Source organism: Thamnophis elegans, chromosome Z, assembly GCF_009769535.1.
Source record: "Thamnophis elegans isolate rThaEle1 chromosome Z, rThaEle1.pri, whole genome shotgun sequence".
Lineage (NCBI taxonomy): Eukaryota > Metazoa > Chordata > Lepidosauria > Squamata > Colubridae > Thamnophis > Thamnophis elegans.
The window spans coordinates 139,248,920-139,269,905 of NC_045558.1; the positions used below are offsets into that span (position 1 = coordinate 139,248,920).

The 20,986-nt window shown below is 44.9% G+C and overlaps 1 protein-coding gene and 1 gene segment (V, D, J or C); both read left to right on the forward strand.

Moving 5' to 3' along the window:
* LOC116522036 overlaps positions 1–20,986 on the forward strand; it is a gene marked incomplete at its 5' end in the record, with an annotated part of 222,029 nt that overhangs the window by 28,428 nt on the left and 172,615 nt on the right.
* The window catches only part of LOC116520890, a 39,454-nt gene continuing 24,343 nt past the window's right edge, over positions 5,876–20,986 (forward strand). The window contains exons 1-4 of the mRNA XM_032235348.1: positions 5,876–6,177; positions 7,291–7,626; positions 10,092–10,415; positions 17,224–17,544. Coding sequence (XP_032091239.1) covers positions 5,940–6,177; positions 7,291–7,626; positions 10,092–10,415; positions 17,224–17,544 — 1,219 coding nt within the window. The 5' untranslated portion in view covers positions 5,876–5,939. The remainder of the gene's footprint in view (positions 6,178–7,290; positions 7,627–10,091; positions 10,416–17,223; positions 17,545–20,986) is intronic.

Consider the following 20,986-nt stretch of genomic DNA (forward strand, 5'->3'; position numbering starts at 1 on the left):
TATCTATTCTTGACAAATGAACCGTCTCCCTTGTGAATTGTTACTGGTATATTGACAGGGGTGGGCTGTTGGGGGATAAATTTTCTTACCGGTGTTTCATCTCTTCCACACCCTCCTGTTCATTCGCTTTGACAAGAAGCCAGCATCTTGTCAGCCATATTGCAGACTGCACCCATCACACGCAAACACCAAAGATGATCCCTGTCTGTCCGACTTGCAAAGAGTTATCCTGCTCAGGAACAGACAGACAGACAGACTTCCAGGTCCAAACTTCCATGGTGGAATGGAAAGAATGACAAAGATGGCTAGATTCTACAATGGTCGAAGCGGTTCCCTCCAGTTGGTGTCGCAAGGTTATTTGCGCTACGTATTCAGGACATAAGTGGGAGCAAAAATTCCCCAGACACCACGAAAACCTGTTTGGAGTGGAAAGGCCATAAAGGTTAAACAAACTCAGTTTCTCTTTCGTGCCCCAAAATTTGCCAGGTATCAAAGCTGTATTGAATAGGCCCAGGTGATGGAATGTAAAATAATAGAGTTGCAAGGGATCTCAGTGGTCTTCTAATCCAACCTTCTGCTCAAGCGGGAGACCCAATAACCATTTCAGACAAATGATTGCTCAGTCTGTTGTTGAAAGCCTCCAGTGATGGAGCTCCAACAACAAGCTATTCCATTGGTTGATTGCTCTCACCATTAGAAATGTTCTCCTTAGTTCTAGTTGCTTCTCTCCTTGGTTAGTTTCTGTCTGTTGATTCTTGGGGTACACATTCCTTTGTAAAGGCTTGTGTACCCCATAAAGACATGCACACTCTTTTGCATAAGCCCAAGGAGATACACACTTTCTGCACTGGTCTCAAAGGTTCTGCAAGGTTTCCGAAAGATGCTCTAATTAATTCGTGAGCCTCGAGCCAAGTTTCAAAAGAAATCCAGTCATTTATTAGGAGCACCATTTCGGCAATACCACTTTGCAGTCAGATCTAAACCTCATTCGAATTATGGTGAACTTTACCCCTGTTCCTTCCCTCCCTTCAGTCTGTGTCATAAATCACATTCACCAATGAGGTGCACACATCACAAGTCTGCTGTGGTAATCTGAGATCTGACTCGAGCCGAAGATACATGCGTGCAATGTGCTCCCCCGCACTTTCCTCACTTTATGACAACTTTATGAGTTGACAGGTGCTTTTTCAGGAGGCAACTGGACTTTCTTGTTTTTTCTTTTGAAGACATTTCGCTTCTCATTCCAGAAGCTTCTTCAGCTCTGACAAGATAATGGGAAATGGAAGGATTTATATTCTTTGCAGACAGCTGGTCATTTGCAGCCTTTTAGAGGGTCGTTGAAGCCCTTGGAGGTTTATCCATGTCCTCAGAGTTACCTGAGTAGCGTAAATGGTTCCTCTAGTCTGCAATATTTATTTTTCTGGAAATCCATTCCTACTCCCACACCATTCAAAGGGTGTTTGTCCCAAATTATATAGCTAAACATCTGTAGAGATTCTCCATCATCCAGGTCATGGTTGTCCCAAAGGTGCTTTTTTTTTTTTCAGGAAGCAACTGGACTTTTTTTTTCTTTTGAAGACCTTTCACTTCTCATCCCAGAAGTGTCTTCAGTTCTGACAGGATATTGGAGAAGGGAAGGATTTGTATTGTTATATTTATAACAAAAAGAAACAGCTCACTGGAACTACTGGTTCGCCTGAACCAGTCTAAACTGGCTGAATCTCACCCTTGCAGGTGACCCTGAGGATAGAGATAAACCTCCAAGAGCTTCAACAACCCTCTAAAAGGCTGCAAATGATCAGGTGTCTGCAAGGAATTCTAAATCCTTCCATTCCCCCACTATCCTGTCAGAGCTGTAGAAGCTTCTTGGATGAGAAGTGAAATGTTTTCAAAAGAAAAACAAGAATGTCCAGTTGCCTCCGGGGGAAAAAAAATCACCTTCTATGCATCTATATCATCTATATATGTCGGACAGCCCCATACAGCTTACAATCCTTTATTATCTACTAGTTGCTGGATACCCGTGCTTCGCTATGGAACTGTAAAGAGTCCCAGGCTGCTCCTGAGTGAAGGAGTGGAACTGAGGTGAAGGAACGTGAGGCAACTGGCAGTTGGAACAGAGTTCTTTTCAGGTGGGGAGGGGGAGTAGAATGTCTAAACTCCCAGCCCACAGGCCAGATGAGTTGTGTGCTGGCCACTCCCACGCCCATTTTAGCGAAGGGGTAGCATCAGATCACGTTACTATAAGGCAGCCGGCAGTTATAATAAATACTGATGATGTGATGGTCATTTTGAAAAATCCTATCTTAGCAAGCATCTAGAAGCCAAGAAGAACATATATGCCAAATTTCAGGGTTGTAGGCTTTGGAGTTCTGGAGATTTCATGATGAATGAGTGGTATTTGGCTTTTAGATAGATAGATAGATAGATAGATAGATAGATAGATAGATAGATAGATGGATGGATGGATGGATGGATGGATGGATGGATGGATGGATGGATAGATAGATTATAGTATAGTACAGATTTATACTATAGTATAGTATAGATTTATACTTCATATTTCTAAACTGCCCAGCTCCCTCAAAACAGGGGTTCTTCAACAGCCCAATCCAAGATGCTTTTGCCAGAAAAATGAACTGACATATAATTTGATAATATAAAGTCCTTGGTAGTCCTGAGCTTGCTTCTTGGCTTGAAGTTGTTTCATTAGCCAACTAGATAATATCATCATAACTAGTGAGTGTGGGGATTGCTTCCTGTTTACATATAGTAGCTTGCTCTGCAAATGTTTTCTTCTTAGTAACGTTCTGATTTCAATATTGTTCTCTGTTTGTTTGTCTGGTCTTAATCCCAGTTTATCTGGGTCTCAGTTGCTTGAGTAGATGTGTTTTGATCTTTTCGTTTCCTTCTTAGCTTTTTTTTTAAAAAAAATTCGAATGGTGTATAAACATAGTTTGCCTCTATTTGTCTATTGATGGCTGATTTGTCTGAATGCCAAGCTTCATCAAAAGATATAATGGAATGAATTGGTGACCTTGGGCATAAAGCAATAGCAATAGCAATAGCAGTGGACTTATATACCGCTTCATAGGCCTTTCAGGCCTCTCTAAGCGGTTTACAGAGAGTCAGCATATTGCCCCCAACAATCTGGGTCCTCATTTTACCCACCTCGGAAGGATGGAAGGCTGAGTCAACCCTGAGCCGGTGAGATTTGAACCGCTGACCTGCTGATCTAGCAGTAGCCTGCAGTGCTGCATTTAACCACTGCGCCACCTTGGCTCTTCAAAAAGAAGAGATGCTGTTTAGTTTGTAAGTTTGTAAGTTTAATTTCATTTATAGGCCGCCCAATCCTGAAGGACTCCTTAGGAAACAATCAGACAAGAAGGGGAGAATCCAGAGAATGACGCTAAGGAAAGATTCACCCTAATGGAAGTAGAAGCAGAAGCAGTTAGAAGTAGAGGGCAGGAAGTTTTTATCTTCAGACTTAGAAGGTTAATTTAATGGCGGCTTACAGAAAAGTAGATTTAGTGAATCTAGTCATGTTTCCTTTCTAGTTTACCTAGGAAGACCAACATCTGAAAGTTTTCTCTGACAGGTTAAGCCACTGCAGGCTCCTGCCACCTTGTCTGATTTTTGTGTGTCTAATCCCACTTGGCCAAATAAAGTTGTTAAATTCAATTCAATTCTTCTCTTTCCTCCAGGTCACTCATACAATCTATTAAACGCTCTTTTTAGCAAAGCCAATCCACGAAAATCAATTACAGTCAGGGGACGCAATAAAAAATTCCTTAATCTCGCAACACATTGACAGACTCAACCATAGTTTAAGTTTGGAAACCAAGGGCATCCTAGACTAAGCGAAATCTCAAAACACTAAGGAATTTTTAGAAATTTGACTGATGTTTGGTGCTGATAGTTGGTGGGCGGTTCCTGCAGGATAATGCGGAATGGAAGGATTTATATTCCTTGCAGACACCTGGTCATTTGCGTCCTTTTAGAGGGTCATTGAAGCCCTTGGAGGTTTATCCGTGTCCTCAGATTCACCTGAGTAGTGCAAATGGTTCCTGTAGACTGCAATATTTTCCCCCCTCTGGAAATCCATTCCTAATCCCACATCATTCAAAGGGTGTTCATCCCAAATTATATAGTTAGAAGTCTTTAGAGATTCTCACTCATCCAGGTCATGGTTGTCCCAAAGGTGTATTTTTTTTAGGAGGCAGCTGAACTGTCTTGTTTTTTTTTCTTTTGAAGACATTTCACTTCTCATCCAAGGTTTAGGTTTAGGTTTAGGTTTATTAACATTTATAGGCCGCCCTTTTCCCTAAGGGGACTCAGGGCGGCTTACATAGGATCAGGGGAGGGAAATACAAACAGTGACGTAGACAAACATAGAGTAAAATAATGAGCAACATTCATTCATCATTCGGGAGGGGCGATTATCTTTGTCCCCAGGCCTGACGGGCTAGCCAGGTCTTAAGGGCTATGCGGAAGGCCTGGACGGTGGTGAGAGTACGAATCTCCACGGGGAGCTCGTTCCAAAGGGTCGGAGCTACTACCGAAAAGGCTCTCCTCCTTGTAGTTGCCAGCCGGCACTGGCTGGCAGATGGAATACGGAGGAGGCCCAATCTGTGAGATCTAATTGGTCGCAGGGAGGTAATTGGCAGAAGGCGGTCTCTCAAGTACGCAGATCCACTACCATGAAGGGCTTTATGGGTGACTAGTAGCACCTTGAAGCGCACCTGGAGATCGACAGGTAGCCAGCGCAGCTCGCGGAGGATAGGTGTTATGTGGGTGAACCGAGGTGCACCCACGATCACTCGCGCGGCCGCGTTCTGGACTAGCTGAAGTCGCCGGATGCTCTTCAAGGGCAGCCCCATGTAGAGCACATTGCAGTATTCCAGCCTAGAGGTCACAAGGGCCCGAGTGACTGTTGTGAGAGCCTCCCGATTCAGGTAGGGTCGCAACTGGCGCACCAAGCGAACCTGGGCAAATGCCCCCCTGGTCACAGCCGTCAGGTGGTGATCAAAGGATAGCTGTGGGTCCAGGAGGACTCCCAAGTTGCGAACCCTCTCTGAGGGGTGTAGAATTTGACCCCCCAGCCTGAGTGATGGAATACTGGTCGAATTGTTGGGAGGGAAGCACAACAGCCACTCGGTCTTTTCCAGGTTGAGTACAAGCTTGTTAGCCCTCAAGAAGCGTCTTCAGCTCTGACAGGGTAGTGGGGAATGGAAGGATTTGTATTCTTATATTTATGACGTCTTCAAAGGAAAAACAAGACAGTCCAGTTGCCTTCTGTAAAAAGCACCTTTAGGAAAGCCATGACCTGGATGACTATGAGACCGTCTTCTGCCGCATACCTCCCTAAGACCGATAAGATCGCACAGGGTGGGCCTTCTCCTGGTGCCATCAGCTAGACAATGTTGGCTGGCAACGCCTCGGAGTAGGGCCTTCTCTGTTGCCGTTCCGGCCCTATGGAACGAGCTACCCCCAGAGATCCGGACCCTACCCACTCTCATGGCCTTCCGAAAAGCTATCAATGGGATAGGGAAGGGAGAGGGCAGGGATGATGGGCACGGGTGTACAGGAAACTCTCACACTCTGTTAGAGAGAAGTTCCCTGAGGATGGGCTCCTGCATGAGTCCAAAACTATTGGAAGACTAAATTTCTTCTCTGGGTGACCGATTCAGATTGGATACTGCTATTAATTTAATTCTTCTTCTTCTTCTTCTTCTTCTTCTTCTTCTTCTTCTTCTTCTTCTTCTTCTTCTTCTTCTTCTTCTTCTTCTTCCTCCTCCTCCTCTTCCTCCTCCTCCTTCTCCTCCTCCTCCTTCTCCTCCTCTTCCTCTTCTTTTTTCCCCTCCCCTATAGATCAAGTAAAAAATCCTGCCATCCTTCCACTTTGGCCCTGCTGTAGTTCCATCAAGGAAGATACTAGTATGGTAACTTTTACTTGCCTGCTTATTGAACATGGCACACAGTCTTTGAAAATCACGTGGGAACCTGATAATCCAGAAACACAAAAGGAGTGGACTGGAATGGTAGGGGAAAGCAGTAAACTGGAACGGTACACAACAAGCCAACTCACCGTCTCTTCCTCCAGCTCCTCCGAACATCAATACAAATGCTTTGTAAAAGATAAGAATGATCTTCCCCCGGTACTCTTCACAAACAAACGTAAGTGTCTTCAAGAGGGTAAACTATGTGAGGTTAAGGCCACCAGAGGCCTGATGAGTAAATATGGCCCTGAGACTCTGTAGGTTCCACTTGGAAGGAGATTGTTGTGCATAAAAACAGAGAAGGGGACTATAGAAGGGCGCATCTCTATGGTTTTCTTAGCAACAGCATAATAGCCTTCCTGTTTCCTTCTTTTGGGGTTATTTCAGGGGTGGGATTGAAAAATTTTAGCAACTGGGTGGGCTTAAGGGGTGGACATGGCCATGGGGGAGTGGCCTAGTCAGCTTCCTGCACCACAGTGGCAGGGAATGTTTTTGCCTTCCCCAGGCTCTGGAGGCTTTCCTCAAGTCTTCGGAAGGGCAAAACCAGCCTTCCCTAGAATTGGGCCTGTTTCTGGACTTCCGGTACTTCCGGTAGGCCTGTTTTTCACCTTCTCCAGACTCCGGAGAATTTCCTTTAGCCTTTAGGAGGGTGAAAATGGCCTCCCCTGGGCTCCACTTACCTGGCATGATGAACAGGCCTTGTGGAGACTCTTGGGAGGGGTGAGGATGGGTGGGCGGGGTCAGCCAGTCCTTCTAACTACGGGTTCAGTGAACCAGATTAAAATTAACATCCGGTTCATCTGAACCGGTCTGAACAAGTCTGAACTGGCTGAATCCCACCCCTGTTTTTTTTTTTAAATTTCTGAGTCCAGACTATTTCCCTACAATTCAAAGATGAACTTGTCGATCAGAAAGGTTGGCAGTTTGGCGGTTCGAATTGCTAGCACTGCGTAATGGAGTGAGCTCTCATGACTTGTCTCATCTTGTGCCATCCTAACAGTTCGAAAGCATGTAAAAATGAGAGTAGAAAAATAGGAACCACCTTTGTTGGGAAGGTAAAAGTGTTCTGTGCGCCTTCGGCGTTTTGTCATGCCGGCCACATGACCACAGAGAGGTCTTCGGACAGCGCTGGCTCTTCGGATTTGAAATGGAGATGAGCACCGCCCCCTAGAGTCAGGAACAACTAGCAGATATGTGCAATGGGGACCTTCACCTTTTACCTAAGTACAAACATTTCTTATGGGTGACTCTTCCAACGAAACAGCAATGTTCTTCTACTTTGTGTTCTCAGATTGCTTTTTGCAACCTCTGAAACCCGTTGATGTTCAGATCTTAACCCCCAGTTGTGGCAAAGAGAGCTCAGTGGTCAATGTGGAGCTGGTCTGCTTCCTGAGGAGCCTGAGTGGTGGAAAAGCCGAGGTGGAATGGCTGAAGAATGGAGTACAGGTGCAAGAGAAAGAAGAGGTGGTATTGAGATCCGTTGTAGGGAAGGGCAGTGGTTACTCCAGTTTCACCCAACTGAACATCAGCAGAGAGAGTTGGGACAAAGGGGACCTCTATACCTGTAAAGTGACGCGCCCGCCAGGCAGTCAAAACATCACAATGCACAATGCCAGCAAATGTCAAGGTGAGTGTTACCACCCTGAAGTATCAAGAGCTTATGGGCTATAGAATGATGGAGGGGTAAGAAACAATCCAAGCAGATCACCTATCAGGGTTCCAAGTAATACATCCATGCCAAAACAAAACATCTAATACAGGAGTCTCTAACTTTCTGGCTTTGTGTACCAGCAGAGATGGCAGGTTGGGGAAGAGGGAATGAGTTCAGTGGTGGGTTCTGGCAAGTACGGCCTGGTACGGCCATACCAGCAGTAGCCAGGAGCAGCTGACAGCGTACCAGTACAGTCCCCGGTTTGGCCCGCCCGTGTTCTATACCTGTTTTTAAAGCAACCGGCCAATTGCCCGTGCACACACAGCGTGCAGCACCTGCGTGACCTCCAGCAAGCAGCTGGGTGCCGCAGGGACAGTGGAGTGTGCATGCATGCGCAGTGCACATGCACGAACAGGACGCCAGGCCCCGTGAGCAGTGTACCAGTAGTGACGGGGAGAGGAACCCACCACTGTAATAGTTCCACACAAGCAGCGGATACATGAGTCGGCACATGTGAATGGGGCTTCGTTTGGGAGCATGCACATTTGCCACTTGCACAAGTGGAGCTGCGCATGTGAGCACACTCATCTGTCGCTTCCATGGACCAGTTCTGAATGGGCTGCAGCCCCGTACTGGATCCCAGCCTAGGAATCAGGGACCCCTGACCGAATGTATGCTTCTGAAGATGCGCTAGGAGCATAGTATGAAAAGCCCATCTGGATGAAACTGTGTTGATTGTAGTCTAGTACTTCAGCCTGGTATTATCGTCCCTTATCCATATAAATGAAGGGCATCATAAACAGAGTTCAGCCAAACTGCTATATGGGCCAAAGACAATGACATGAGGACTGTATGTCCTGTCCAGGATAGTACAATTCATTATTTTATATTATTGGACTTTCGTACCATGATTTTTAATCTTTGTTGAATTATTTAGTGAGTGGTTGGTCATAGATAGATAAATAGATAGATGCAGATGTCAATATATAAACATAAACGTTGATATTAGAGCTTTGATGGCTCAGGGGTTGGAATGCAATACTGCAGGCTACTTCTGCCGTCTGACTGCAATTTGGCAGTTCAAATCTCACCAGGCTCAAGATTGACTCAGCCTTCCATCCTTCCGAGGTGGGTAAAATGTGGATCCAGATTGCTGGAGGCAAGAGGCTGACTCTGTAAACCACTTAGAGAGGGCTGGAAAGCCCTGTAAAGTGGCATATAAGTCTAAGGGCTGTTGCTATTTTCACATGCCGCTTTTTCAAAAAGCATCTTACTTGGTTCTCTTGAATTCCCTTGTCTTTAAAGAAGCTACCAAGATTGGCAGCTTCTTAGCAACAGCATTTAGACTTATATACTGCTTCACATTGCTTTACAGCCCTCTCTAAATGATTTGCAGAGTCTGCATATTGACCCCAACAATTTGGGTCCTCATTTTACTCACCTCGGAAGGATGGAACCTTCAGCCGAGGAAGGATGGAACCTTCAGCCGAGGTGGCGCAGTGGTTAAATGCAGCACTGCAGGCTACTTCAGCTGACTGCAGTTCTGCAGTTCGGCTGTTCAAATCTCACCGGCTCAGGGTTGATTCAGCCTTCCATCCTTCCGAGGTGGGTAAAATGAGGACCCGGATTGTTGTTGGGGGCAATATGCTGACTCTGTAAACTGCTTAGAGAGGGCTGAAAGCCCTATGAAGTGGTATATAAGTCTAACTGCTATTGCTATTGCTAACCTTGATCTTGGTGAGATTTGAACTGTCAAATTGCAGGCAGGCTAAGAAGCACAGGGGTCCTCAAACTTTTCAAATAGGGGGCCAATTCACAATCCCACAGATTCTCTCTCTTTCTGTCTCTCTCTGCCTCCCCCCCTGTCTGTCTATCTGTCTGTCTGTCTGTCTGTCTGCCTGCCTGCCTGCCTGCCTGCCTGCCTGCCTGCCTGCCTGCCTGCCTATCTATCTATCTATCTATCTATCTATCTATCTATCTATCTATCTATCTATCTATCTATCTATCTATCTATCTATCTATCTATCTATCTTTAACTATCTTCTGGAGGTGAGGGAGGTGAAAAACAGGCCATTTTCACCTGTTTTGGGGCCTCCTGGGGTGTCTGTGCACCCGGCTTTTCACCCCCTCCACTCCAGAAGATCTCTGCAGGCCAAAATTGTTGGCGTTACCTTTCAGTTCCAACCCATGGGGCTTGCGAAGGTACATCCTGCGCTCAGCCAAAGGGACAATGTGGGGGTGGGGGAAGCCTCGTGGTCCTGCACGGGCCAGATTAATGGCTTTGGTGGGCCCATGCAGCCCGCGGGCCGTAGTTTGAGGACCCATGTCTTAGCAAATATGTCACTGTTAATGAATTATTAAAGATTTTTTTTAAATAAAAGCACTATTCTCAAATAGCATTGTAATCCTTGTGTCGTCTCTCCCCCCGGCCTTCTCCGCAGTGTGCTACAGTTGCACGCATCAACCCACCATGTTTTTCACCAAGCCATCTTACAAAAGCCTGCTTGATAGGTCAGCCATCCTGGTCTGCACCGTGGTCTCTCCTAACCTTGTGAGTGCTCAGATCACTTGGCTTGTGGACAACAAGCCCAGCACGGATGCTGCGAATGAGATGGTGACGATGGACACTTATGGAAGTCAGATGTTGAGAAGCAACCACTCGGTGTCTTTGGAGCAGTGGACCAAGGGCACCATCTTCACCTGTAAAGTAAGCGGGAGCTGCTTTGAAGAACACCAAAAGGACATCACCCTCAAGAAGGCTACTCGTGAGTTGATTGCTTAAAATGCTGCTCCGTCAAGAAAGCAAGAATCACATGTCTTCAAAATAAAAAAAATGTTTTAATATGCAAAACAGGAATCATGTAAAGAATTTGGGCTTGATTTGTGATAGGAATCATCCACCTTTGGTTAGGCGTGACTTCATTTCTCCAACCATTTTGAATTTGCTTTTCCTAGGTGTAGGGAGGCAGTGGCTCAGTGGCTAAGACACTGAGCTTGTCAATCAGAAAGGTCAGCAATTCAGAAGTTCGAATCCCTAGCACCCCATAACAGAGTGAATTCCTGTTACTTGTCCCACCTTCTGCCAACCTAGCAGTTCGAAAGTACATAAAAATGCAAGTAGAAAAATAGGAACCACCTTTGGTGGGAAGATAACAGTGTTACAAGACCATCACAGTGATAAATTATAGCAAAACAGAGGAAAAGTAAGACTATGAAGAGAGAGCAGGGGGGAATGGAGGGATGGAGGATGGAGAGGTGGGTAGGTAGGTAGGTAAGTAGGTAGGTAGACAAACAGACAGACAGACAGACAGACAGATAATGGATGGATAGATATAGAGATAAGTATAGAGGTATAGAAGAGAGAGGGAGGGAGAGAGAGAATCAAAAGCAGATAGAGAGACCAAAATCTTAGAAATCTTCTGAAAGAGTCCTATTTCATTCCTGGCCTTCTTTCAATCACAACACATTGGGAGTTTCAAAATTAATATTGTTAGGTAAGCTCCCCATTGGGAGAGCGAGTACGTTCAGAGAAGCGTTGTGAGAGTTGTGTTGGAGAACACACAAACAGAGACATTGCAGTTTAAATAGGCTTTTACTTTCATGGAAATAGAGGTATGAGAGTCCATCAAACACTCCAAGTCATACAGGATAAGACAGTCAATCATCAATGTCTTTCAGTTAAGGGATAATCCAAATAACATAGTCCAGTATCATATAATCAGTTCAGAACTCAAAGTTTGCTAGCAGTTGCAAAACTTACAATAGCTAACGGCACTCAGCTCAGATCAGCCCAGCATCTAACGAACAGAGAGCTAACAGTCATTCTGGCTCCCTCTTATGGCTGATTGAGGAAAACAGCAACCAATCACATTTTACAGCATGATTGAAAGAAACAGGTGTAGCATTGTTACATGATTTATATATTGCCAACCCAACCATTAGAATTATATTCCTAACATTCTCTCCTTTGAGTAGGACAATATATAAATCTTACAATCTTAATTCGTATTCCTCACAACAATGTTTATGCTTTATAATACCTTGGGCCTTAGTAAATAGCAATAGCAATAGCAGTTAGACTTATATACCGCTTCATAGGGCTTTCAGCCCTCTCTAAGCGGTTTACAGAGTCAGCATATTGCCCTCACAATCTGGGTCCTCATTTTACCCACCTCAGAAGGATGGAAGGCTAAGTCAACCTGCGCCGGTGAGATTCGAACCGCCGAACTGTAGATAGCAGTCAGCTGGAGTGGCCTGCAGTACTGCACTCTACCCACTGCACCACCTTGGCTCTTGTAAAATGATCTGTGATGTTGTCTTCAGACATACAATACTCCAGTGAAACCAATTTACTATTCACACTTTGCCGTACATTCAGATATCTTATATCAGTGTGTTTTGACCTAGTTTTTACAGCAAGATTGGATGCCATCTGAATTGCTGCTTGATTGTCTTCGTAAACAACAATAGGCTCTTGTAGGTCAATTCCCATATCCAATAGAAGTTGTTTATAACACACCAAATCTGCACATAATAATGACAGACATGAGAATTCAGCCTCCATAGTCGATAGACTTAAATGTTTAGACCGCCATCCAATTAGCGCTTTTCCCAGGAATACAACAAATGCTGATGGTGATTTCCATGTAGACACATCTGTAGCAAAACTTGCATCAGCATATGCAGTCAAGCTCAGGTCATCTCTAGGTTCTAAATATAATGCATAATGCATCGTTTGCTTAAGATATCTTAGTATCCTCTTAGCAGCTTGCCAGTGCCTTTCAGTAGGTTCAGCATTAAACCTGGCTAATTGATTTACACTATATGCTATGTTGGACCTTGACCAATTACTCAGATATGATAAGCTACCAATCAATGATTGATAAATACCTTTATCAAACACAGGGCTTCTTTAGCATGGCTAAATTCCTGACTTATTGGAGTTTTAGTTGGTTTACATAGTTCCATCCTAAACATTCTGAGTATTTAGTTAATCTTCTCAGTTTGTGAGATTTTGTATCCTCCCCTAGTTTTATCTATTTTTAAACCAAGCTATTGCTTAATCTCACCAAGGTGTTTTATTTTAAACTGCGTTTTCAACAGTGTAATAATCTCAGTAGCTTCTTGCTCAGTTTTAGTGATTAATGCAATGTCATCAGTGAACAATAGCAACAATGAAATCACACCATCACTTTCTTTTTTAAACAAACATGGATCAGCCATGCCAGCTTTGAAACCAATCTTTGCTAATTCCTTCATTATGCATTGATTCCATTCATAGCCTGATTGCTTTAAGCCATAAAGACTCTTTTTTAACTTCCAGCGTTATTACCTGTGTTTAACCTTAAAGGCTTCTTTAAATATATAGTGCGTTGCAATGGTGCATGAAGATATGCTGTCTCTACATCTAAATGATTCACTACATATCCATGCCTAGCTGCCAAAATTAATGATGCACATAATGTTGTAGCCTTTAGATTAGATGCAAAAACCTCATCATAGTCATTGGCTGACTGATCAAACCCTTGTGCTACCAATCTGGCTTTATGGGTAACAGTCCCATCTATACTTGTTTTAATCTTGTAGATCCATTTACATCCTATGGCATGTTTACCTGGGGGTAACCTTATATTTTCATACACCTCTAACTTTTATAAGGATTTCAGTTCCTTTTCCATTGCTGTTTTCCAAACTATCTGTTCCTCCTTAGGATACAGGGTTAATTCATGATAAGTAGCAGGAACTTTATCTGCTTGACACGCTATAGTAACTTGATATCTGTCAGGTGGTCTTGTTACATGGGTTGAACATCTAGGCAACTCAGGGCTCACCAGTGGACTCTCCTGTTTCACCTGCTCCCATTCTTCCAGTTCCTCCTGTACCTGCACTTCCTCTTTAATTGCTGATTTTACTATTTCATCACTAGGGACTACCTGGGTGTCGATAACTACATCATTGTTAAATTCCAATTTATTCCACCCCACGTGTTCTATAAACTTAGCACTAGCATTACAGTAAACCTTAGCTGTGCCCTTCTCCCAAAATCTAAACAATCTATGGTTGACCTCGTAACCTATGAAAAATAACTGTCAAGCTCTATGTTGCCGTTTCAGTCTTACTTGTGAGGGAATATGCACCCATGCTGGGGCTCCGAATATATGTAGGTAATTTAAATCTGGTTTTCTGCCATGCCACATAGTGAATGACAATTCACTGGTTGTTGTATTCACCACATTATTTAAAACATGATTACTACACATCATAGCTTCACCCCACAGTGTTTCCAGCAAACCTGAATCAGCTATCATAGTTCGAGCCATGGCCTGTAGCAATAGCAATAGCAATAGCAATAGCAGTTAGACTTATATACTGCTTCATAGGGCTTTCAGCCCTCTCTAAGCGGTTTACAGAGTCAGCATATTGCCCCCACAATCTGGGTCCTCATTTTACCCACCTCGGAAGGATGGAAGGCTGAGTCAACCCTGAGCCGGTGAGATTTGAACCGCCGAGCTGCTGAACTAGCAATCAGCTGAAGTGGCCTGCAGTACTGCACTCTACCCAGTGCGCCACTTCAGCTCTCAATGTTTGCCCCCTTCGTTCTACAAACGAGTTATGTTGTGGCCTATAAGGAGCAGAGCGTTTGTGCTTGATTCCAGCTGTTCTTAACATTGTTTGGAATTTATAATTGGTAAACTCCATCCCATTATCAGTAACTACAGTAATAACCTTGGCTTTCATCTTTCTCTCCGCAAACCTCAGCCAATTAAAGAAATGCTGAAACATTTCTGTTTTGTTTTTCATCAAGTAACAGAAACCGTAACAGGAATAATGATCCATGATACTCAAAACATAACAGGCACCTCCCAAACTGGGTTTTAAAAGTCCTATTATATCAGCAAAAACAACTTCCAGAGGTTCCTTTGTTTTAAAACCATTCAGTCTGTTTGCTGGAGTAACTTTGCTCTTCTCCTGATTGCAAACATTGCAGTTTAAATATTTACTACATGGTTTTAGTTTTACTCCCTCTGCCAACTTAACAGTTTGTTGCAGCGTCTTGAAATTAATGTGCCCCATATGTCTATGTAGTAAATGTATACATTCGTCATGTTGTTTCACATTATCATAAACTGAGTTAGCTATCTGGGCATCAGATATAACGTATAAACCATTTGTTAATTTGGCAGTAACCCTATTACCTTCTTTTTCAATTATTCAGTTATCTCCCCTAAAGGTTACTACATAGCCAATAATAACTAGTTAGTCCAGAACGCAGCCGCGCAAGCAATTGTGGGTGCACCCAGGTACACCCACGTCACACCTATCCTCCGCGAGCTGCACTGGCTACCCATAGTCTCCGGACCCGCTGCAAGGTGCTGGTCGTCACCTATAAAGCCCTACATGGCATCGAACCTGGGTACCTGAGAGACCGCCTCCTGCCGATTACCTCCCATAGACCGATTAGATCTCACAGGTTAGGTCTCCTCCGGATTCCATCCGCCAGCCAATGTCGGCTGGTGACTACCCGGGGGAGAGCCTTCTCTGTTGCAGCTCCAGCCCTTTGGAACGACCTCCCAGTGGAGATCCGGACCCTTACTACCCTCCCGGCCTTCCGCAAAGCCACCAAGTCCTGGCTGCTCCAGCAGGCCGGGGGGCTTGTGAAATATCCAGCCCCACAGAAATTGTGAATGTTGTGTTTTTTAAAGTGTTGTTTTGTTTATTTATCCCCTTCCCTTGTTTATTGTAAGCCGCCTGGAGTGCTTCGGGAGTGGGTGGCATACAAGACCAATAAACTCAAACTCAAACTCAAACTAGAGCCCTTACTGATAATAAATTAAATTTCAGTTTAGGTACATATAACATTGGTAACTTCTCCTTTAGGAATGAACAACATGCATTACCTTCACCAGCCGCCCTCACCTTCCATCCATTTGCCAAAAATACATGTTCCTTGCTCGTGGTCATTTTTACAAGCCTTTTTCTATCTCTAGCAATGCACTACGATGATCCACTATCAACAACCCACAAATCATGGTTTACTGGTGCATTGCTAGACATAGCCAAAGTAGACATAGCTAAGTTGACATTAGCATTTTTTCTAGCTCTTCTGGAATTCTGCTGTTTTGCCTTTTTACAGAATCTAGCTATATGTCCCCTAGCCCCATAAGAATAACATTTTCAAACAGTAAAGGCAGTAGAAGGTGACTCCTCATGTTGTGGTGGTTTCTCTCTCAATTGTTCACTCTCCATCCTTCTCCTTGACTCTTCCAACGGTCGTGCAGTAATGTCACTCAATGTAAGTTCATTTCAGGTTAGGACTTCAAGAGAAGATACAAAAACATCATAACTCTCATCCAGTGAGGAGAGTACGATATAAATTAGATGTAGCTCAGAAAAGATTAATTCTTTTTCATGTAGCTCCTGAAGAACCCATTTCATAAAGGTTAAATGAGCTAACTTATCTCCACCTTTCAGAAGAGGTGCCCTAAATAGTTTGCGTGTGAGATGTATGTGTGCACCTACAGTGTCACGTACATAAATCTTCTTTAAATTCTCCCAACATCTTGCAGCAGAATGTTCCCCAGGAATATGAACTAATTGTTGGCCATTCAGTGTTAGACCAATAATACACAACGCCCGTTCGTTGCTTCGCTGGAAATCTGCTATTGTCTTGGCATCATCATTATTATCTGGATTCCAATCAGTTACATCCAGTGGATTCTGTACAGCATCCCATAAACCTTCCCTATGCAGGAGAAGACTACATTTCATAGATCAGGAAACATAATTTGTTCCATCCAACCGGGTTATCATCGATAGCTTGTTGATGGGTCGCTCGCCATCTTCTCCAGGGTAGTAACAATCACTACAATAAACAGCTGTAGGTATGCAGTATTGCGTATCAACACCAACTCTCCTTTAGCTACGTCTGGTACACTCTGGGCCCATAACCAGTGTTAGGTAAGCTCCCCATTGGGAGAGTGAGTACATTCAGAGAAGCGTTGTTAGAGTTGTGTTGGGGAACACATAAACCAGCATACAGAGACACTGCAGTTTAAATAAGCTTTTACTTTCATGGAAATAGAGGTATCAGAGTCCATCAAACAGTCCAAGTCATACACGGATAAGACAGTCAGTCATCAATGTCTTTCAGTTAAGGGATAATCCAAATAACATACTCCAGTATCATATAATCAGTTCAGAACTCAGTTTGCTAACAATTGCAAAACTTACAATAGCTCACGGCACTTTCTAACAGCCAGCTTCCAAAACACTCAGATCAGATCAGCCCAGCATCTAACGAACAGAGAACTAACAGTCATTCTGGCTCCCTCTTATGGCCAATTGAGGAAAACAGCAACCAATCACATTTTACAGCATGATTTAAAGAAACAGGTATAGCATTGTTACATGATTTGTATAATGCCAACTCAACCGTTAGAATTATATTCCTAACAAATATCAAGGATTTTGACTCCTTTAGTTGGAGTGGTGTTCTCAAGAGGAGAAACTGCCACGTTGTTTTCCATTTCTCAACACCTGCATGTATTTTTTTTCTTTTCTTTTTCCATTTAGAAATGCAAGCGCCCTCCGTCATCATTTCCCGCGCCCCTCTAGAGATTTCCCTTGAGAGCACCACGGCCCTCATTCTCATCTGTGATGTGAGCGGATTTTCCCCAGCGGAGATTAGCATCTCGTGGGAAAGGAATAATGTATCCCTGAATGAAAAGTTGTACGATAATGGAATGGCCACCAAGACGGCCAAGGGATATTCCATGTACAGCATTTTGAAAATCAGCCGAGATGAACCAGGAGGAAAAGGAGGCAGCTACTGCTGTATAGTCCACCATCCCGCTTCTCCAACACCCCTTGTGGCCTATGAAAAGGTACCCATTGGTAAGTGGACCTTCTAAGGTAATTGCTGAAGGCATCTGTTCTGACCTAGGCCTCCCAATAAAACCTCTTTTATTTAGGTTAAAGGGAATTCCTCTCCAGCAAAGACCCAGCAAATACAGCAAATTTCATGAGATTTCACAACTACAGTTCTTTATCAGGCTTGGAGAGCTGCCAGGCTGATATCTTCCAAACGCCACTCTGTAGCAGCAATTACTTAGCAAGAAGTCAGGAACAGATCTTCACTCTAATGAATTGAACTAATTGTTTCCTGCAAACTCCCCTTTCCTTTCACTCCTCTTGGGAGGGACCATTCACCATCTACCTGTGCCTTTACTCCCAAGTCAGCCCTTGTCCCTTAGCTGTTCCCTTCTCCTGACAGCTCTACGCATGCAGACACTGGGAACAGGCTCCAGATGCTCTTCTGCCCCACTGATGCAGGGTGGGTGGGGCCAGCCAGTGGTGGGATTTGGAGGTTCTCCAAACTGGACATAGTATTAGCTATGGATTCTCCTGAATCTGGGCGAACCTGTTGCAGCTCACCCATGGGTGTGCAATGGTATTCAAAATCCAGGGACAGCTGCTGCATAATTTTCTTTACTGTGATTAGTGGAATACCAACTTTAGAATATAACCTGCCTTCTTATGTAACAGAATAACAGAATAATAGTGTTGGAAAGGGCCTTGCGGTGGGGGGGGGGGTCTTTTAATCTAACCCCCTGCTCAAGAAGGAAACCCTATTCAGATAAATGGTTGTCCAATCTCTTCTTAAAAACTCCAATGTTAGAGAACTCACAACTTCTAGAGGCAAGTTATTCCACTGGTTGATTGCTCTCACCGTTAGGAAATTTCTCCTTAGTTCTAGGTTTCTTCTCTCCTTGATTAGTTTCTATCTATTGCTCCTTGTCCTGCTTGAGGTGCTTTGGAGAATAGGTTGAACCCCCCCCCCTCTTCTTAAGGCAACCCCTTAGATATTGGAAGACTGCTATCATGTCGCGCCTTAATCCTTCTTTTCATTAAACAAATATACTGAATTCTTGCGAATGTTGGCACCCTGGTTAAGAGCAATATATAATCTGGACTTAAGCAAAGATGTATAAATATATCAACCAATTCTCGTATTTTAAGCAAACCCAGAGGCACCTCCACAAAGGTAAGACATGGAAATTAGGGTTGGTTCAGTGAAATGCTTGCTAAAATAAATCTCATCGTAGCTAAAGGTTAACCCTCAATTCCATGAGGCAGCGCAAATGCCATTAGACCAGGATGGGTACGGACTAGTTCCTACATGTATCTGCATTGTGCAAATGATTCTGATAATGGGTTTTTCCATGTGAAACAGCCATCCAAATCCAACACCACTGATGGAACATTTCAACAACCTTGCTTCATTTCTGTCCTTTCAGAAGAGACCGTTCATATTGTTGCCTTAAGAATTATTGGGGGGGGCAGGGAGGGGCATTGGAGGAATAACTGGGGGAGAGGGACCCAAAGGCTGGAGGGTTTTCATTTTAGGTTTCATTTTTTCTTCTACTGGAAACCCTTGACATTTTAGGGAACTCGCCTGAGATAATGAAGTCAAAGCACGCTTTCTTCACGCCAACACTCAGCTTCTGTTGATTTCAAGAACAAGTCCATGGGGGTCTTCTTGGCCACAGTCCAGGAGGGGTTGGGCATTGTGCCTTCTTGGGAAGGCAGTTCTCAGTATTCTCCAACTGGGAGGTCCTTGGGGCTCTCAGAGCTGCGTTGCCTTCTTGCAGACATTTCATTAGCAGCATCACTAGCACTGATGATGTTACTTAGTTTGGTAATTAAATATCTAGGAGGGGAATCAAGTTCAGAGAGTTTAGTTTAGTTTAGTTTAGTTGTCTTGTATGCCGCCCACTCTGGGCGGCTCACAATAGACAAGGGAAGGGGGATAAATAGACAAAGACAACACTTTAAAAAAACACAACATTCACAATTTCCATGGGGCTGGATGTTTCACAAGCCCCCCGGCCTGCTGGAGCAACCAGGACTTGGTGGCTTTGCGGAAGGCCGGGAGGGTAGTAAGGGTCCAGATCTCCATGGGGAGGTCATTCCAGAGGGCTGGAGCTGCAACAGAGAAGGCTCTCCCCCGGGGAGTCGCCAGCCAACATTGGCTGGCAGATGGAATCCGGAGGAGACCTAACCTGTGAGATCTAATCGGTCTATGGGAGGTAATCGGCAGGAGGCGGTCTCTCAGGTACCCAGGTCAAGGATGCACCAAGGATGACCAGCATTCCCTCCTCCTCCTCCTCCCCCTTCTTCTACTCCTCCTCCTCCTCCCCCTTCTTCTTCTCCTCCTCCTCCTCCTCCTCCTCCTCCTCCTCAGGGGTGGGCTTCAAAAAATTTAGCAATGGGTTCTCTGCCCAGTTGCTAGGTGGGCATGTCCATGGTGGGCATAGCTAGTTGGCCTCCTGCACCACAGGGGGGACGTTTTCACCCTCCATGGTCTCCGGAGGCTTTCCTAGAGCTCCTAGGAAGGCAAAAACTGCCTCCCCCAGGCTCCATTTCTGGCCTTCCAGAACTTCCAGGAGGCCCATTTTTCACCCTCCCCAATCCTTCGCATGGGCCCTGTACTTACCTGGCATCCCAAATTGGCTGTGTGGGAACTCCTGGGGGGTGGGGTGGGGCAGGAGGGGCAGGTTAGGAAGGGTGGAGCCAGACAGAGGTGGGATTTGTGAGTTCTCGGAACTAGGCAGATTCTTAGCTAGAGGTTCTCCCAAACCTGTGCAAACCCACAGCATCCCTCTCCTGCTCCTCCTCTCCTGCTGTATTCCTGTGTTCCCTAGTTGGACCATGAAATGTCTTCAAGGAAACAACCAAGGTCAGAGGACATGAAGGGTGCTGTAGTCCTCCTCCTTCTCCTCCTACACCGCCCCTCCTTCCATTCCGCAAATACCCCTCCTTTCTACCACTGACGTTCTCTAGTTGGGTCATGAAATGTCTGGCAAGAAACAACCCACCTGTGAGAGTATCAAGGACCCCACAGTCCTCTTCCTCCACCACCCACTTCACTTTTCTCCATTCAGCAAACCCCTCTCCCTTCTACTTCTGATGATATTACCTAGTTGGATTATGAAATGTCTGGGAGAAAACAGCCCAGCTCAGAGAGCATCCAGGACCCAGGGGTGGGTTTCAGGCGGTTTGCGGCGGTCCCCGCGAACCAGTTGGTCGGCGAACCCGGAAGTAAGTAACTTCCGGGAACGCCGAAGGGTCCACCCGCCCGCCCGCGTTTCTTACCCGGTTTTGATGAGTTCTGCGCTTCCACGCATGTGCAGGACGCATCCAGCGCCTGCGCGATCCTCCAGGAGCAGCTGGAGCATCGCACAGATGCTAGTACACATGCGTGCACTGCGCGCGTGCACGAAGACGCCGCCGGCCCTGTTCCAACCGAACTGGTTGGAACGGAGTGAGAGACCCA